General features: G+C 50.9%; 1 protein-coding gene across 1 annotated transcript in view; it reads left to right on the top strand.

Moving 5' to 3' along the window:
• The window catches only part of WNT3 (Wnt family member 3), a 50,587-nt gene that overhangs the window by 32,212 nt on the left and 585 nt on the right, over window positions 1-17,790 (top strand). Inside the window, exons 2-3 of the mRNA XM_009470425.2 lie at window positions 6,715-6,956; window positions 16,317-16,582. Coding sequence (XP_009468700.1) covers window positions 6,715-6,956; window positions 16,317-16,582 — 508 coding nt within the window. The remainder of the gene's footprint in view (window positions 1-6,714; window positions 6,957-16,316; window positions 16,583-17,790) is intronic.

The raw sequence follows: 17,790 nt of genomic DNA, 5'->3' as shown, positions 1-17,790 counted from the left end.
AAAGCTATCCAGTTCCCTAGTAAACTGAAATGTTCTTTATTTGAATTCTGTCATCTTTTTGTCTGTTCTCCATATTCAGTCAAGACCTGGCATTTCTCAAGCTCGTATGTGCATATATATTGCATGCTTTGACTTGCAAAAATTTCCCTCTTCCTGCTCTTGATCTTCAGACAAACCCAAGAATTTGTGTCTTACCCTGCTCACAAAGGGCTGCAGTCAGCAAATTACAAGAATTAAAAGATATGAATGTTATACCAGATATAATACCCCTCTCAAAGGTCAGACAGCAGAACAGAGTTAGCTGCTGGAGGTACTTGTTTGCATACAAGGACACCTCTGTCAAAGTTGGGGTGAGATTCATGATCTCTGAGCTTAAAATGAACGTTTGCCACTTGGTAAAAACGCTTTGAACATTGCATCAGGCCGAGCTAGACAGTTCAAAATGTACCATCACAAAACGAACAGGGTCTGGCTCTCCAGCTGGAAGGTTTGTATTCATCACGCACCTCAGCTTGCAGCGATTTTGCACAGCCCTTTACTTACCTGAAAAGTAAGCGTGTGATGATGCCTCTGCTAGGAAAAGGGCAAAATTCATGGGAGCTGGGAAGGGCTCGTACAGCACTAAATAAAGAGAAAGAGCCAGCATGAAAACTCCTGGCTCCCAATGTGCATTTCAATGTATCAACCCTGGGCCACTCCGCACTGTAAAACAGTGGGATGCCAGCCTGTACAATTGTCCATTTTAAGCAGAACATGGCCCGGAACTGGAAAATGCCAAATATGTCTAAAAATAGTACAATGAAAAACTCTCCAGGCAGAGAAAGGTTTTCTCCAAGACAGCGGGTGGCAAATGAGATCTGAACTGTGATCTGGTTTTCTCCTGCTGATTCATAGTTTTCCTAGTGCGTTATAAGAACTGCAGGGATTCATATGGGGCATTGAGAAGACGTTAGAGGGCACAAGCAGGACAGATGTTTGCCTCGTAACATTATGCTGCAGTGACCTGAGTTGCTGTGGGAGGAAATATCATGGTTTAAAAGAGCCTCATTTCTACCAGGTCCTTGGAGCCCTCAATGAGTGTCGCTAGACATGGCTCCCAAAGCACTGAGGGAAAGTAGTTGTTATTTAATTGATGCTGAGACAAAGGGAGAAGGTGGCGGTGTCATGGCCCCCCAGCACTCACACAGCAGAGCCCTGAAGGGAGCTGGCTCTTTGCATAGGTCTGCTCTGGCTCTGGGGCAGGAGGGAGCCCAAGGAAACCTGAGTCTGGGAGCACATGGTACTTACTAACCTACATGTCCCATAGGCACGGCGGTTGCTGTGACCTCCCTTCATCACTGGAGTCACCACCACCACATCCTCTGTGCAATGCTCACAGCCATGTATTTCTGCGTGGATCTCCAGGTGTGCTGGGGGCTCCAGGGATGAAAATATAAGCTCTTTGTAACAATTTTGTCAATGGAAATGGCACAGTGGGGTACAGGATCCCTATAGCATGTCTATATCTATGTGGGAGATCCCTCAGGGGAGGCAAGGAAGAGTTGAAATGTGAGGAGTCTCCATGGCACAAGATGCACCCTTGGAGACGTGCGGCTCTACAGCCCAGAGCTTCCTGCCCAGCTGGCCACGGGGCTGGTGGTGTGCTTGAGACAGTGGGAAAAAAGAAAAATTGCTCTTCAGATTCATCTGCTTTCAGCTGCTAAGTTTAGAGCTAGAAAACACTCCCTTAGCAGCACATCCCAGAAATTTTCTCCCTGCATTTCAAGTAAAAAGATGCAACGCTGACCTCAGGCAGTCACAGCAAGCACAGATGCTGCCCCACTTTGGAGCTCGCTGGAGGCTGGAATACACTCCTCACACAAATGTCAATATTTTCCAGGGCTGAGGCAGGAAAAACCCAGGTTCCTGTCCATCCAGCTGGGCTTCCAGGATTCATTGAAGATGGCAACAGGTTTATGGGATTGCAGAAGAAAGAGACAGGGTGACCATGCCAGGTTGTTTCTCAGGAAATTGGTCCCGTCCTGGCACTTCACTTTCCTTTTTTTCATCATGAAACTGGAATGTGAAACACATGCAAGCAAACCCTCACCATGCCCTGCACACAGAGCAGTGGATGGAGAAACCTCTTTCCAAGAAGCTGTTTTCTCGCCAGACAGCAGCCAAGCAGGGCATCACCCCCAGCGAAGCTTTCAGTCCCCCCGCTCCACAGAAGGAGCGGCTCATTAGGGTTTGTCTCTGGCTGGTAAAACCCAGCTCAGATGGGCAGCCCGTGGTGCACCGTGCAGCCAGTCCTGAGTGCTCCGAGCAATGCAGCTTCCAGTCTCCTGCAGAGAGGAAAGAAGAAACGTCCTAGCAGCTTTTGCTCTCACTGGCAGGAAACCTGTCTTAGCATTCATCCTAAAAACTCCTTTTCTTATGTTTTGTCACAGTTCTAATCTGGCTAAATCCTGCTCCTTTCAAATACTACTTGGTTTAATTTCTCTTGACACCCTATGTCTTTCCAACCAGTGGCCCAAACAGAAGCTGGGTTTGCTTCCTACATCCATCTCTGTAGGAAGGATGAAGCTGAGAGGGTGGGCACGGTATCTTCCACGCTGAGGCAATGCGAAGACACGAGTCACCTCGTCAAGGATGCAAGGATGCACCCACTGGCAATGTGTGGAAAGAGGATCTGCACAAGACCATTTACTCCCAGGGCTTCAAAAGCTCATCCCAGACCAATGGGAACCATGGAGAGTCAACTTGAGACTGCTGGATCCACGGCTCTGCTATGTCTAGCACTATCGGATGGGAACAAAAGGAGTCACTGGCCTGACAGACAGTGTCGGGACTCCTGAGAGATTTAAGGGATTAAGCAGAGAAAGAGAAAAGGGATTTCCCGTGCGTTTGCCATAGGCACTCATGCTCCTTGTGTTGTGCACTGCGCTCACACGCACACACACAAAAGCCTACCTTTATGTGCACATCTGTCCACTCGCACTTGTACACACAGCGATGAAAGGGAGTCTCCCAGCCAAGCAGAGCTGTCTGCCTTTTATGGCTCCTGCCCTTGAGTCTGTGAGTTGATGCTGGGAAAATGTGTCTGTCATCTTCTGAGGGTAAAGCTGGGGGCAGTGGAGCAGGGGTACGAAATGGCTATTTCCCTTTGACGTGGTGGGAGCTAGAGAAACGTAGGCTCAGGCAGCAAGGAAGGACGCTAGCATTGAAAGAAAGACAGGAAAGTGTGGGGTCAGTCACTCCTGCAGTTGGCAGCCTTGGAGTTGTATTTTGTGCTTTAAAAATTGGCCATGTCCTCCGTCTATCCCAAATTCACCCCGTGATACTTCCTCTCCTATGTATTTGCTTCCTCCCCATGAGCTCGTGTGACTTCTGTGTTAGAGCCACCCAGAGCCCAGATGTGCCCCTGGGATCTCAGATCTGGATTGCAAATGCATTTTGTTTTATCCTCACATCTCGGCCACTGTACAGAGGAATCGTCAGTCCATGGGACCCAGGAGGTCAAAGCAGAGTTGCAGCACCTTAGCCCCAGCATCCTGACCAGTGCCCTTCCCAGGACTTCTGGGTAGATGGGGATGATGGGCCAAGAGGAATGAGATTTTTTATATCTGTCTGAGAAGGATCAGCAGTGGGGAAATCACAAGTTCATTGACATGAGAACAAAAATGAAAATTAGGTGATGACTGGAGAGAAGGTGCTCTCAGTAATCATCAACAAGGCAAATTAAGAGCAGACACTTAGGAATGATGGAGACCTTGCAAAAAAGGAAGAAAAGGAAAAGGTGGGAAAGCTTAGAATGGGTCATCAAAGATGACCCATCCATAGATGGATTGCTGTATGTGGGTAAGCAACTTCACCAGCTGCGTGCGTGACCACGTACAACCAAGAGCAGCCTCCACCCTCCCCAGGGGCCTCTCTCATGCAACAGATCGCAACTCCAACCTCAAAACACATGGACCAAAACGGCCTGCCCATCTCCGGTCAGGCCTTCCAGGCAGGGAAGTCTGTCGTGAGATGGCTCAGGGGTTTAAAGAAGGGATTTGACTGAGTCTGTGGCTGAATGGGAGGAGGGATCCCCCCAGGAGTTCCCCAGAACTTCATGCAAAATCCCATCTCTTACTTGCTCAAGGCCACTGCTGCTTTCTGCAGGCTCCCTGAGGGATCGAACTGCTCATCCAGATAAAAAAATCGGAGCAGCTTTTACACTGGTAAGCTATGGCACAATTAACCTGCATGCATGACGTGGTGTGGAGCTCACAGCCAGCACACCAGGCCAACCTTCCACCACCACTGCTGCGAGAAACTGCTGCTGCAGGCACATCCTTGTAAACCCTGACACTGAATATGAACTTCACTTCCACCACGGTGCAAACCCAGGCAGGAGAAAGCATCTCACAGCATGCCACCCCCCTGAGACTGGAGTCTGTCTGCGAGAGCAGGGGTGGAGAAACACAACATGCTCTCCCCCCTGTTCGCTGTGTCGCAGGCTCTGCTGGATGGAGAACGAAGTTAAGGTTGTTCACAACTGTTGCTTGGAGCTGATCAGTCTTCCCAGCAGTGCTGAGCTCCCCCCCATCAGATTGCACTTGGCGGGAGCTGGAAGCACAAAGCAGCTCTGGGAACCAGTCCTAGCACACTGCCCATTGCGCTGTGTTGCCTCCAGACCGTGGCTGGTTGCCCCTCTTCTGTGTGTCCCATCCAAGGGTATGGGAGATGGAATCAAAACATTGCATGCAGTGCTCTGGTCCTGAGGTCCTGGGCAGCTGTCCCGCTGCTGGGTAGGTGGGCAGAGAGGTGCAGGAGAAAGAGGTGAGAGATGGTTGAGCAGGGAGCTGTGGCAGAAGACAGCATTGGGGCAGGGACGAGGCGTGCGCTTCCCAGCCAGGGTGGGAGTCAGGTCTTCTCCTTCAGTGTCTTCAGCAGAGATGTCTCTCCTGGGCACATCCCCTCGGATTCCCTTTACATCCTACAATATCATTAGTGTGCAATTAATTCAACCCATTACTGGTGTCAGCTCAGCATCCAGCCTGAGACAACAGGCTGGATGAGCAGTTCAGGACAAGGATGGTCAACCACAGGTCCCATGAGGCAGTGGCATCTCTGTCCTTGGAGGTTTTCAAATTCTGGAAGGACAAAGCCCTGAGAAACTTAATCTAACTTGGAAACTGGCCCTGCTCTGAGCAGGAGGTTGGACTAAAGACCTCCTGAGGTCTCTCCCAACTTGAATTAACCAATGACTACAAAATGGCTGATTAGCTCACGTGCAATCTTCAGATGTGGGCAGGTGGGTTAGGGAAAAACACACCAAAACTCAGAGAAGTGGTTGATACCCCAGATGGTTGAGATGCCCTTCGAAGGGACACTTAAAGGCTGGGCAATGGGCAGACAGGAAGATCATGCAATTCAACCAAGGGACCTGGGGAGAAATAACCTGAGGAGAAGCAACCCCAGGCACCCGTAAAGGCTGGGGGCTGACCAGCTACAAAGCAGCATACAGAAAAAGACCTGGGGCTGCTGGTGGACAAAAATTGGAACATGAAGCAGCAATGTGCCATTAGGGCTGCACAAGGAAAAGCCTGTCCAGCAAGTAGAGAGAGGAGATCCTTCCTCTCTACTCAACACTGCTGAGACCTCATCTCGAGTCCTGTGTCCAACTGTGGACTCCCTAGTACAAGAGAAATATGGACATATTAGTCAAAGCTCTTTAATATTTGCCTATGCTAGTATCCGGACTCTGAGGTTTCTGCGCTGGAAGCAATTGAGTTCATCACCTCTGCTCTGTTACAGAACCGGCTGCGCATTCACAGATCTGCCCACATGTTCTGGAGGGACCCTGCGGGGTGGTCTGGATCCTAAGCAAGGCAGTAGCTGTAGGACTATCCTTGTGTGTGTGTAATAGCAGGTATCTCTGGGCTTCTTTGAGCAAATATGTGTCTTCACCTTCCAGTGACTATTTCTGGCCAAATAAGCAATTTGACCCACATATTTCATGCCGGGCAAATGACAGGTCCTTGGACCAGTAGAAAAAGGTCCTCTCAAATCTGCCCTCCAGCACCTTCACCATGTACCAGCACATCAGACCCACAGTTGCAGCTAGAGGCTGATGTCCATCAGAGTGGAACTGTGGTGGGACCTCTCTGGGTTCAGTCTGCTGGTACCATCTGCAGAGGTGTCAAGACAGCCTGGGACGCGTGGCATTGACGTGCCTGACCCCAGAGCAGCCCCTCTCCTGTAAATGGCGATCCCTCGGTTGCTGAACTTGGCATTGGATAGGACACTTCCCACCTTGGCCACAATTCAGAAGCTCCCCCGTCAGTGTCTCCTGACAGCTGAGACACCCCAGGGTATTCCCCAGCTTCCAGGTGTTGCTCCCCCGGACGCAGCTCCTTGCAGGCCCTTTGTCAATTCCACCAGCCCCATGGGGATGTCTCAGATACTTGGGAGTACACTGAATGGCTCTAGGTGACCCCGTGTAGGGACCTGAGTCCCTCCCTCTGCCCACAAAGGACCAGGGTATCTTCAGGTGTGAAGGTCACATCACTGCTATTCAGTAGGAAGTCTCTTGTTTTCTTATGAAATCCCTCTTTTTCAGTACTTTGTCTCCCTGAACTATTGGTTCACCTTGGCGCAGCAAATTCCCCCTGGGATGGTCGTGGGGGCAGGACCAGTAGTGCCCGCTGCTTTCCCAACCCTCACGCTGTCCTCTGTCCCTTGCAGGTCCCTTGCACTAGGTCAGCAGTACAGCTCCCTGGGGTCACAGCCCATCCTCTGCGGCTCCATCCCCGGCCTCGTCCCCAAGCAGCTCCGCTTCTGCCGTAACTACATTGAGATCATGCCCAGCGTGGCCGAGGGGGTGAAGCTGGGTATCCAGGAGTGCCAGCACCAGTTCCGGGGCCGCCGCTGGAACTGCACGACCATCGACGACAGCCTGGCCATCTTCGGGCCGGTCCTGGACAAAGGTAAACAGTGAAGCCGGGAGGTTGTGGGGGAATGGGTTTGCCAGGGTGGGCAGAGCTGTCACATCTCCACTTGGCTTTTGGACAACCCATGCCATGAATGTCCTACTGGAAACACACTGGGGAAACCATATTTCTCCAGTTTCTTTTTTCCATGTTTTTTTTCTGTGTTACATCGAGAGGGGTAATGAGGGAAGGGTCTGTTCCCATCCCAGGAGCTCACAGTAGGATAAAGTACAGGAAGGGGACGGTCTAGCCCCATGCGTGCTCACATGTTCTGGAATCACGGGCTCCATCCTCCCTGCCCCGGGCACGCAGCACATCCAAACAACAGGGTCCAGCAGACGCACAGGAAAATTCCTGGAAAGGGGCTGTGGTCAAGTTCCTTGGGGTCCAGACAGGTCCTTTGCAGCACGCACTGTCTACCCCAGGAGGCCAGTGGGCAGGATTTCCCCCTGCCACTGAGAAGCCATGGTTGAAATCCTGACCAACCTTAGTTGGCATTGCAAGGTATCTTTTCACAGATGAGCGCAAAACAGCCAGGGCTGGGAACAAAAAGGGGGAGAACAAACATATTTTCCCTCTCGTCTCTCCAAACACATGTGCTTGCTCCTCTTCATCACCTCCTGCTGAAAGGCCACCTTTCTAGACCCACTGGCACGGATCAGGCACACTGGAAGCACATTGATGAGGAACGATGAAGTTGGGATTCCCAATGAGGTCACAGCCTGGGCATTACACTGAGAAAAGGGAGATGTTGGTCCCCAGGACAGCTGGGCACCTGTAACCCTGGCCTGCAGCCACATGTCCTGAAAGGACGGTGCCGGAGGGCTTTGGTGGCAGATAACCTATCCCACGTCTCAGATGTCCAGTCAGCAAACCAAGACCTTAGATTAAAAAGCATTCCCATGAAACTGAACCACATGGTGGATAAAAAACTCCCCTCCCCTCCATCCTGCCCCATGACTTTGTACATTGGCACTGATGACAAAAGGGAATGACACATGGAGGTCGCGAGGGCCAACTCACGGCTGCGGCTTTGCTCCTTCTGGAGGAACCTTCCCTGAAGATGTGATGCGCTGAGCTCCTCCGGGCAGAAATGAAGCACTGCCTGCTTGGAGCAGCAGCTGGTCCAGGGCATTGCCTTCTCTTCCCCTTCCCCAAGAGCCTGCAGACTGTGGGGACTCAGAGCTGCTCCCATGCACTGTCTGACTCCAAACACACCTGCACTGTCCGTGCCACCACCACGGGTTTGAGGACCTCCAGGAGGTTTCTCGTTATGCCTCCTTCCCCGTTTCCAGGGAGAAGGGGCTGCACATTTGCACATTTGCAGGACCGTGCCCGTACCAGGATCCTGCCTATTAGGATCAAACTAGAAATGCCTTTCTGAAGGCGGCTGGTCAAATGCAAGAAGGGCAGAACGAAAGCCATGGCGTCCACCACACGCCTTTCACTGACTCCTTGCCAAGTCTAGTACAAGGGACATCTGCAGGTAACGTCTTGGTTTCACAGCTTCATAAATGCAACCAAAACCATTTCCAGCTTCATTGGTATCGACACACACTGAGTCTCTGCAGTCCAATGAAGCTTGTTGAAAAAGAAATTCTTTCCAGTGACGCTTTGGAAATGGGAATCCTATGGCACAGCATTTAAGAAATTGGAGAAATTAGGGTTGAAAGCGAGGACATGAGACTATTTCCCAGTAGTCCATATCTCCTGGTGGATCTTTCTTACAAAGCTATAATATTCTGCATATAAACGGTTCATCACATTTTTTTCAAGCTTCAGCCTTCCAATAATGGTACAGTTTCCGGAAACATCAGTAGTATATTTCAGTGAAAATGACTCATTTGGGTTAAAGCGTGATTCTTTGCAGAAATCAGGATTGTAAAGTCATTTTAGAGTGCTAATAGGGAGCATGAGATTCAATTCCCCTCCGGTTTGCCAGGGTGCATTTTTGGGTAGCTGCTCTATTCACTATCAAATAACTTGTTACCAAGGCTTGCCACACTATAACTTGCTGCCTAATAAAAGCATGTCCTAAACTTCAGCGCTTATAAGATCAGAAAGTTTTAATTTTCTTAAAAACTATCATAAAAAGCTATCATAAAAATTTTAAACACATTATGAAAGAACTGTTATAGCATTCAGGCACTGAAAATCTCTCACCACCGTTTCTGTCAGCATGAAAGCACTTAAAAATTGGATTTGAACCACCCTCCCCGTAATGAGCAAACTGAACTTTGAATTTATGAAGAATATTTTAAGATTCTTTCAGTGGCAGGGACTAGAGCAAAGCCTCACGCGTGGACATGCCTCAACATCTCCGTGCACTCCAAGCTGACAAAGTAAAATATCACCCATAGCTCTGAAACTCTTCTGACAGATGGAGAAAAATTATTGAGCACATTTGTTATACAGCTTTCCCGATCAAACCGTGACGCATCAGTAGTCTCCTAGACAGTACTGCCAGGCAATTAGCTTGAAAAATGTATTTATTCTCCTGTCTCACTAACCTGTAAGTAGAACAGTTAAAAATAAACAGTATCATCTGCAAATAACGATACATCAAAGTCCAACCCATTTGATTGTAGTTATTATTATTTACATTTTTCTAATGTGCTAATGTCTTTTCACTGCTGCCTTGAGAATTCATGAGCGGAGATGGGACGGGATTCATTTCATCTACGGAGCAATGAGGAACACTAGGAAATCCTTTGCCATTCCCAATGTTTGCAGCAGGAATAGTCACGGAGGAAAACATAACCTTTTCAGCCACTGCTTTCTCAGCCGAAGGAAGAGATAACGTTGGCCATAAAACGGCTTTTGTCCTGCCCTGATAGATCTCGTTAGCTGTGAGGAATCTGGGGACCAACACCGCTCGTCCCTGACGAGGCGGCTGTGGATAGGGTTGCTGGACACTTCTGCTGCCCTCATGGCATCGCCTTCTCCCAGGCTGTTGTCCCATCTTCCTTAGATGCAGCTACAACAGAAATCAAGAGTTTTGAGCCCATAACCTGGAACCGATACCTGCGAGTGTTGCTGGCTGCGGGTTTTACGGCTGGCCAAGCCCTGAGCATCTGTGGCAGCTCTTGCTGCGTTCACTTCTCGTCGGCTTCCAGGACCCATGGAGGGGTGTAACTCCACAGACTAGGAATCATTAATTAATAGCAAGACTCAAACTAAGATGACAATCAATCACTATTGCAGTTTGCACTGTGCATTAGGCCAACAGGCGTTAAATACTGAGCCCAAAATACCCAGTATTTAAGCTATGATAACTGCCTGGATGAAATCACCTCTGAGTATCAAAGAGCAACGTTTGGGTTAATCTCATCTACTACTCCCTTAGGTAGATTGAAGCTATTTTGGAAAAAACTTCAAAGGTGTAGTTCTCACAACAATAGCATGGAAAATCATTTCTAATACAGCTTGAAAAGAAATTAAGGATAATTTCATTTTAAAGGAGCTGCAAAAATGTTAATCACAGTTGCTTCCATTCAAGCAGAGTTTAGTCCGAAGAGCAATGTAGTGTGGGAAAAGGACGGAGCCGTTTGCTGTGGTTCGGCTGTGCCGACCCTCTCACGGCACACGTGTTCAAGCCTTTCTTGGTTCCTCCTTCTGGGCACATCATCCAGGCTTCGAGGGCCGGTGTCAGTGTGGGAGCACCGGGCATCCCTCCCTGAAACAGCCCGAGGGATTCCCGCCCCCAGGGCCTCCCACAGCCCTCCATCACATCCCCACCTCGCTTCTCTTCCCAGCTTCACCGTATGACTCTAATCTCTCCTCCCAGTCTCTTGCATGGCTTCAAATCCGCAGCAAAGCAATGAACAGCAAATAGAGCACAGCGAAACCCCTGGGGGACGGAGGTGCTCCCATCTGGGGGCTGCTGAACACCGACCGCGGCTCAGGGCGCTGCCCAGCCCGACCCCATCTCCTCCTCCCGTGCGCCCTACCCGAAGTTCAGACTCAGGAGGTTTTTGCCATAAAATGCGTGGCAGCCGTAGCTGGCGAGGCTTTGCTTTCCTAGGGCCACTGATTATCTTCCTGCAAGTTTTCTTTTTTGCATGTCTTTTTTTCTAACCTGGGCTATGAAAAAAACCCAACCAAAAACCAACCCCAGAATGTGGGGTAAGATCATGTTTTTACAAGCAAATTCTCCGAGATGATTTATACTGCAGGTGTGCAGTCTGGGACAAGGAGGGAAGAAAAACCTGCTTTCCCCCCTCTCTCTTCTCCCTCCCTTTTCTTTTTAAAATAAGGTCAGTTCTTATTAAAAAACAATGTCTCTTCCAGCCAAGTCTGACCCCAAAGCCAAGGTTGAGCCAACAGCCAGGTGACTTACTGCTGCTCTGGGAGGGTGAGCAATTACCATTCTCCGCGTTAGTGATAAAGTCTGGGATTTTGGTTACAGCAGAGCGCCCAGAAAGAGCTGGTTGCGAGTGCACGAGGCAGGAACGCCCCGCGGGCAGGACTGGATCTGCAGGAGTGAGTTTGGCAGGAGCCTTAGCAAGCTCATACATTTCCCCACACCTTGAGCGACGGGGGAAGCACTCTTCCCCTGCCTCCTCACAGCGCAGCTGCCCTTTGCTCGCTCTCCCTCTCCAGGAAGACGCCACCAGTTCTCCAGAAAGGTCCTCCTCGACCCCGGTTGGGCTCAAGCCTCTTGCCCGCGGCGCTGGCCGGGGGCAGCCTCTCGCCGTGCGTGGCTGCGAGGAGCGTGACGGCAGCGGGGCCAGGTGCAGGAAAGGCAGCTGGGCCCGGGCTGCCTTTGGAGGTCCTTGTGTGTTCGGCTAAGCCCCTGACACGAGCTGTGAAAAGGCAGACCCGCACCAAGATAACCCATGGCTTTTCTCAGCCATGACACTTGCAGTCATTTGCATCTAAACAGGGGTGTGTGGGATCAGGGGCCGTCTTGATATAAACTCAACAGCTTAAAGGGAGGGGGAGGGAAAGGAGAGAGGGAGAGAGAAAAATAAGCTTATACCGATGAGAAAGAGCTAAGCTTCCTCCCCTACTGTGAGGCAGGGCGAGCGATACCATCCCAGCGCTGCAGTCGTTTCAAATTGCTGCAGCATTCACACGCCCTTTAGCCATTCTGATCCGGTGGCGGGGGGCTGGGGAGAGCCATCAATAGGGATTTCCCAGCCGGGCTGGCGGGATTGGAGGGTGACGGCAGGACAGGGGAACATTGCCCCGTTGCTACGAGGTGCTCCTGGGGAATGCCAGTGCTCTGTGCCGTGGGTACGCTGGCCGGCGGAAACATTCTGCATTATGCTGGTAATACAGTGTGACACCGCGGGAACAATGGCAAATTGAGTGTCCCAGCAGGTAACGGGCCTGGCTGGGAGACAGTCGCAGTGGTGCACTGTCAAGACGGCTCTAATCCTCCCTCGCCAGCCCCTCCCCTGGTTCTGGGAACGCTGCTCCCGCATTTCATCTCTGGGAAATTCTCCCGGCTCCTCGCCCAGACCCAGGGGAGAATTTCAAGGCGAGGCGTTTGTGTTTGCAGCTCGCTCCCCCCCGCCCCGGCATCGTGCGGAGAGCTCGCCGGGCAGACACGGGGGCGCAGGGGGTGCTGGGGCGCAGCTGCCAGAGGGGCGCAGCCCCCCGGGGCGGCTCGCATCGCGCCTCTGCCCGGCCGCGGCAGCACCAGCCCTGGCTCGGTTCCCATCCCAGCATCCGCGCTCGGTACAGGGACTTACAGACTTACAAAACGCGTGGCGACTCTCCATCCCATCCCCATCGCTTTTTCACACCCCCCCAGGATGGAAAGCAAAGGCACGTCAGCAAGGAGAGCGGCTCGTGTCCTCCCCCTCTGCCCCCGAGCTGTCCTGGTCTGAGGCCAGAAGGGCTCGCTAGCTCCTCTAATCTGATCTGCCTTAGATCATAGGCCACCCAAATAGCCTTTGTCAGGCTGCAACACTCCAGTTGGAGCAGTGATCTTCAACCGGTGGCCCGTAGCCCCCAGTGGTCCCAGTATAAGTGGCTGGTGAAAGATACCTAAGGAAAACCTTGGTAGGTAGAGGCTGGGTCTCTGCTGGCGTGTTGGAGGTGGGAAAGGCAAGGAGGGAAGAGTTTGAATTAAAAGAAAGCGAAAACCACAGCGCAGTCCCACTGGCGAAGAGAGGACTGAGCTCCCCTGGTTTAGGATCACGTTTGGCATCTAGGTCTGAGTTCCCCAGGCTGCAGCAGAGGAGAGATGTGTGTTTCCGCAGCTGGCACACACTCACGAACTGCTTCTTTTGATTGCCTGCACGGGGTCAAATTAGCTCAGTTTGAGATGCCTGATTTTTGGAAGCTAGACCCTACCTCCGCAGAGAAGACTGCAGGCCAAGGAGCAAGACCTGGTGCAGCGAAGACCTCCCCAAGGCACGAGGTGAGGGATGCAGGGGGCAGCTGAGAAGACGGTTCATGGCTCCTGCTCTGGAAGGAGGGGATGGTCTCCAAGGTCATCATTGGTCTGAGCCAGCAGAAAATTCTGGCTTCGTCCCACATCCACTGACAACTGTCCTGATCATTCGGTCAAGCTACACCCACGAGGCAGCTGGAAACACCTCCTGCAGCGCACCCAGGGGCACCGTCCACCAGCAATGGTACCCCAGGCACCGCGGCCCTCGACCTTCAGTGCCTTCAGTGCCTTCAGCACCTCCCTGGTCTCCTGCACATTGGGCGTGAGGTTGGGATGACTCCAACATCTACTCTGACTTTAGAGACCTAAAGTCTCCATCTTTATAAGATGGCACGTAGGGTTACAGCACTCCAGTGTCATTCACCAGGGTGCTGGACTTATGCAGACTGTGGCACACCAGAGAGGCTCTGAACCAAAAGACGTCCCCAAGGAGAAAGTGGAGACTGAGATATTATTTCGACGGTGCTTGGGAAAGCCTGTATTTAGTACAGCCTTAGTGAAGTCAACAGTCAAACTCCTGTTGATTCCAAAATAAGTAGAAATAGTACAACACTGTCTGCTTTACAAAAAGATTTAAAAAAAAACCTAAAAACCCACCAAGAAAGCTTTAAAAACATCCTGGGCAGAGCTGTGTCGCTGAACAGCCAGGTCACTACTGCAAGAACCCAGACTCCAAGTCCAGGGACCAAGGTTTCTGTCACTGCGCTGAGCAGGGCAACACGCGGGGGACTTGCCAGTCTGGGTCCTAATGCAGGAGCTCTCTCTGAGCTGTTCTGAGCTGCGGGAGGACTTGCTCTCCTCCTGCCCCAGTCAGTCCCCAGCTGGCAGGGAGCGTTTGCTTCTGTTCACCCTTCTGGAGAGAGGAATCAAACCCAGGAGCAGATGCAGAGATGGGCAGCCAGGCTGATGAGTGTAATGGCCCACATTGTATGGAAAGACTTAGCAAATACGGCTCTTTGAGCACAGTAAAATGAAAATTTTGCTCTCCACAAGCACCATAAAATAAATACCAGGGCCATTAAAAGCTACTTGAAGATGAAAGTCAATGTGAGCACAGAACAAAGGACATAAATTGGCTGGGCTTTAATCTGGGTTGAAAATTCAAAGTTAGCCATTGCCCTGCTTTCAAACCAGCGCAAGAGCCACCAGTCAGAGCACCAGCCAAAAGACCAGCTCAGTTCAGAGCATGTCACAACTTCTTCAACGGCCTCCTGAAGAGTGAACATACCAAGATATATAATGCAGGAAACACCCTTTCAATTTGACAGGGTATTGTCCACTTACGGACAGAGTGCAAGACTCCCAAAAGCATGACATCAAACTCACAGACCTCATGGTAGGAAAAAGCCACCATATTAAGTGGACAATGTCATCTCCTTTCGCATCCTCTAAAGCTAGGTCTAGGTCTTCTAGGTCTTCTCACAGTATTGTTATTTGGTGCTTCTAATATCTCAGAAGTTTCCTCTGGTAGTAGCAGGCCAAGAAAATCTGTCTCGATGGCTCCATGCCAGCTACTGCTTTGGGTGTGCTATTCAGAACAGCCCCCCACGCTGCCATCTCAGGGGTGCACTTCAGTCCTGGGCTTTGGTCATTTCTATCCAGAACAACCCACCCGGAATAAGATGTTCTTTGTGTTTACGGCAACCACCACTGAGCAAGGAAGGGCCACGATGCTCAGGCAGAGGGTACTGGAGAACGCAGGGCTGCTGGAGAGGTTTTGGTTCATGAAGAACAGCAGCTCCCTGCCTTCAGACACTTGAGGTGAGCTTGGAGGCTCCAGGCACAGAGCAGGCAGTTCTGGTCTGGTTTCCCACCCACCCTGCTTGGCCTTGTTGTCCTGTCTCATTGGCTGTAACATCCAGCCAACGTAAACATCTTTATGGCTTCTGGTGGCTTCCCCATACCCATGTGCATTTTGGCTGCTGCTGTCCTAAGTCCAGGTCAGGGCCCCACAGAATGACCAGGGAAGGGGAGGGCTTGAAAGTCACCCTGCCATGGTCACAGGGGGAAGCGGTGAGGAACAGAGATGCTCCAGTTCAGCAAACCCATTGCATTTTCATCTTCATGTAGATTTTCTGTTTTGTCCCCACCTCCTGCCCAGGTGTCTTTGTTCTGCTGAAACATTTTCTCTCTCTCAGCACAGAGGATCCACACATGCTCCCGTTCGCAGCTCCCAGTCCACCGAGGCATCCTGGGCAATTTATTTCCTCCTTTCTTCAACATTCAGTGCTTTCAGGACATTCTCCAGCTTTGCTCCTTTGGGCCGGCCGAAATTCATTCACCACAACTGTGTACCTGGAGCATGCCAATAGGTACAGAGTCAAAGAAGAGGCTTGAGTTTCGTCTGCTTTGATTTCCTCCAGGATTGTTCAGTAATTAATGAGCAACTTGAAGGTTATCCTCACACCCTCGGCTGGTTTTATTCCATTGCTGTAAAGTCACATGTTGCTTAGTCTAGATACACTTAGCAGTAATCACTAGCTCTTAGGCTAGTTCTGCCACTGTCTGTCCCGGATCATCTGAAAGCTTTCCCCATTTCAGCATGTATATGAGCTTCTTCATCTCCCCTTGGAGTAACTCCAGGCATGGAGTCCCTCTCTGGGTTTCCAGACCAGGAATTACTCCAGTTACTCTCTTCTGAGGCCCCTCAAGCTCTTACTGACGCTTTGTGCACCCATCGGCACCCATGCTGGATCAAATCCTGCACCCGTTGTATTTGGGGGAAATGCTGCACTTGTGATACACAGAGCTGGAGTCACACCTCTCCCACCTACTCCTGCCTGCGTGCTTCAAAAGGCGATGCCAGGAGCACCTGATTCAGAAAATGTTCATTAAAAAATTAATAAAATAACTTTTTGCTTTTTAATGAGATTAAATGATGCTGAAGAAGGTTGGGAAGGAAAACAAGTGTTATGTTGACGGATAATCCCATGAACTCTGTTTATTCCCAGCCACGCGAGAGTCTGCCTTTGTCCATGCCATCGCATCGGCAGGGGTGGCCTTCGCTGTAACCCGCTCCTGTGCAGAGGGCACGTCCACGATCTGCGGCTGTGACTCCCACCACAAAGGACCTCCAGGAGATGGCTGGAAATGGGGGGGATGCAGTGAGGATGCCGACTTCGGCGTGCTGGTGTCCCGGGAATTCGCAGATGCCCGAGAGAACCGGCCAGACGCCCGCTCAGCCATGAACAGACACAACAACGAGGCCGGCAGGACGGTGAGTGCTCAGCGGGTCCAGAGCCGGTCGCCCCTGCCTGCACGGATGGCCCAGTCTGGCTCCCCCTGATGTAACGGGACCACAAAATGCCAGGCAGGAGCTTTCTAGGATTATTTTCCAGTGCACAGCATTTCCACTCTCTCCAAACAGACAGGTGGGGGTTAAGAGCTAAAACATAGGATCATAGAAGCGTAGGATCACAGAATCGTTAAGGTTGGAAAAGACCCTTAAGATCATCGAGTCCAATGTTAACCCAGCACTGCCAAGTCCACCACTAACCCATGTCCTCAAGCACCATGTCTACCCTTCTTATGTCTTGCTTCCAGTGCAAACATCTCCCAAGGCAGTGTGTAGAAACCCAACTCAACCGCCCACGACCCCAGGTCAATGGTGAAGAGGACTTTCCTCCCAAGCTGCTCCTCCCTGCATGCTCCCCGTTGTAACATTGTCCCACCCAGTGACTCGTTGGACTAGATGATGGTTTCAGTCCCTTCTGACTGAAATATTCTACTCTATTCTTGCTGTCGGCAGGTACCTGGGCCACTGCCTGCTCTAGGTCACTTGCAAACCCACCGTGCTTTACCCGTGTTACACCGAGACCTTTCAAACAATGCTTGAAGCAAACACTAGGTAACACTTTTCCATACCACAGCAGGCAGAGGTGGAAGGGTAGAAGCTTGAATCTCTAACTTGTGTTAATGACTGACAGCTTCCTGTAAAAAGAAAAACCAAACTCTAGGGATCTTAACAAAAATCAGTGATTATGTTGCTCCACACAGAGGAGGTTTCTGGGGAAGAGAGAGCGTCATGTCCTTAGATTCACAATTTCACTTACTTTCTAGGGCAGGCTGCCAGACTCTGGGCATACAATGAAGGGCTGTTAGCAAAGCTAGGGCAAGGGGATCAGTCTCCATCCACATGCGTCAGAGACATCCTCCAACCCTCAACTTTGCTGGGCTCTGATTGTCCACAGACACACAACAGGGAGGACCCCATTGAAAGGGTCGGACCTTGGGATTAGATTAGATTGGATTAGATTGGATTGGATTGGATTGGATTGGATTGGATTGGATTGGATAGGATAGATGATTAGAGCAGCTGCCCATCCCAGTCATGCTCTTCTAGTGCGATGTCTCCGTCTAGAGATGTTTCTGCCACACACCAAAGCTCCCATGCATTTACAACTAGCCTACGCTTTCCAGACCAAG

Source organism: Nipponia nippon, unplaced genomic scaffold (assembly GCF_047370975.1).
Source record: "Nipponia nippon isolate SJK-2023a ecotype South Korea unplaced genomic scaffold, ASM4737097v1 scaffold_32, whole genome shotgun sequence".
Classification (NCBI taxonomy): domain Eukaryota; kingdom Metazoa; phylum Chordata; class Aves; order Pelecaniformes; family Threskiornithidae; genus Nipponia; species Nipponia nippon.
This window is presented reverse-complemented; position numbering and strand designations above follow the sequence as displayed.